Consider the following 1,930-nt stretch of genomic DNA (forward strand, 5'->3'; position numbering starts at 1 on the left):
ACATATTTTCACATAGTAACTTCAACACAAGTATTGTTAATTTAATTGTAAATTTCAACAATAACACAAGTGCTAGTAGTTCCTCTCAATTTCACTATGAACCGGAAAATCATGTCCTATGACCGCAACTGTGCACATATTTGCTTGGGGGTTCACCGAAACGTTATCATACGCAAAGTCAGCAGGAGAAGATTTGTATATAAAGCGTCCGAACAACGATCCATCATCAGTCACTTCACAGACTATTCTAAGGTAACTTCGACGGTTCCTCCACAAGTCTCCTCGAGAACTTCAACCAAAATGGTCAAGATCTACTTCCTCGCCGCTCTGGTTCTTATGACCCTTGCCGCCATTATGGCTGCACCAGTTGGTAAGAAATATTTTTTGTTTGGAAACTGAGAACCTCTAGTCTTGGAGGATTAAATGTATAAGTCTGAACTTTCCAAATCTTTCTGAATCTCTATTCTTAATTTCTTAAAGCCCTTAATTTGCAGATCTGTAAACTTTCAGAGCGATAAAGTTTCAAATCTAGAAGTTTGTAGATTCCGAAAGTACAAGTCTATAAATTTGTAAATTCTCAGAATAAGTTCAATGTTCAAATTTTTGAATCCTCGATTTTTTAAACTTGCAAATGTCCAAATCTTCAAATTTCTAAATCCTCAATTTCTCAAACTTGCAAATGTCCAAATCTTCAAATTTTTAAATCCTCAATTTCTCAAACTTGCAAATGTCCAAATCTTCAAATTTCTAAATCCTCAATTTCTCAAACTTGCAAATGTCCAAATCTCCAAATTTCTAGATCCTCAAACTTCCTAATCCTGAACTTCCAAACTCCTAAACTTCCAAATTCTCAAATGTTTGAGTCTCTGAACTTTCTAACACCCAAATTTCCAAATTCTCTCTAGAATCCTAGACTTCCACACCCCTAAATTTTGGGACCCCCAAATTTCCAAATGTCCAAACTTGCAAACCTTCAAATACATACAAAACCTTCCCTCATACTTCATAACTAACGTAAAGTACTTCATGAGCCTCCATATACAGTGTTTAAAATTTTTATCCTTGATGTTTCAGAAAATGAATATGAAGTCTTTGTGCCAGAAGTTGAAGAACGTGCTGACAGGCACAGAAGAGTGACCTGTGACTTGCTCTCCTTCGGAGGAGTCGTCGGAGACAGTGCTTGTGCTGCAAATTGTTTGAGCATGGGCAAAGCTGGAGGTCGTTGCGAAGGTGGAGTCTGCCTTTGCCGCAAGTAAGTTTTGAAATTTCAAATTTAATAGTCTAAATAATTTTTCTAAATTAAAGTTACTAATCTAAATAATTTTTCCAAATTAAATTTGCTATTCTAAACAATCTTTCTAAATTAAATTTAATAATCTAAATAACCTTTCCAAATTAAAATTTAAATATTACCTACAAGAGTTCGTAAGAGTGTAAAGAAAATCGATCTTTTCTGTTTCAGAACCAACTTCAAGGACCTTTGGGACAAACGCTTCGGCTAAATTCAATTTTTCACATCTGCACACACCTTTCACACGTAGCAGCCTTTCTGTGTACAACGGGGGTGGAAAGCAGACCGCCATTATCGAGAAACATTAATTCTTTCTGACGTTCGATAGATTCTTTATTATATTATTTAATGACGACCATAATACCTCATGTACGATTTTAAGTTCAGAATAAAATTTAATTTAAACAGAAACTTCAATTTGTGGTATTTTTTCTTAGTCTTATAAGGAACTATAGAAAGTCCTGACTTCATAGAAAATTCTTACGAACAAAAATCAACATTCATAAGTTTTATTCCTCATACAGGTGAATAAATAAACTTATGATTGTATTAGTAATTGAATTCAATTATTTGCCTGTCGATAGGAGAATGTTGGTAAGAAATGATGCATATGAAAATCGATTAAACCTTTCGCAATGA

At 34.2% G+C, this 1,930-nt stretch overlaps 1 protein-coding gene across 1 annotated transcript; it reads left to right on the forward strand.

The window, feature by feature from the left end:
• Positions 1–1,702, forward strand: Def1 (defensin 1). Its single transcript, XM_003702659.3, has 3 exons — positions 1–370; positions 1,075–1,252; positions 1,463–1,702. Exons 1-3 carry the CDS (start codon positions 97–99, stop codon positions 1,500–1,502), a joined length of 492 nt encoding a protein of 163 aa, XP_003702707.3. The 5' UTR covers positions 1–96; the 3' UTR covers positions 1,503–1,702.
• Positions 1,703–1,930: the final 228 nt, after the last annotated feature.

Source organism: Megachile rotundata, chromosome 5 (genome assembly GCF_050947335.1).
Source record: "Megachile rotundata isolate GNS110a chromosome 5, iyMegRotu1, whole genome shotgun sequence".
NCBI lineage: Eukaryota > Metazoa > Arthropoda > Insecta > Hymenoptera > Megachilidae > Megachile > Megachile rotundata.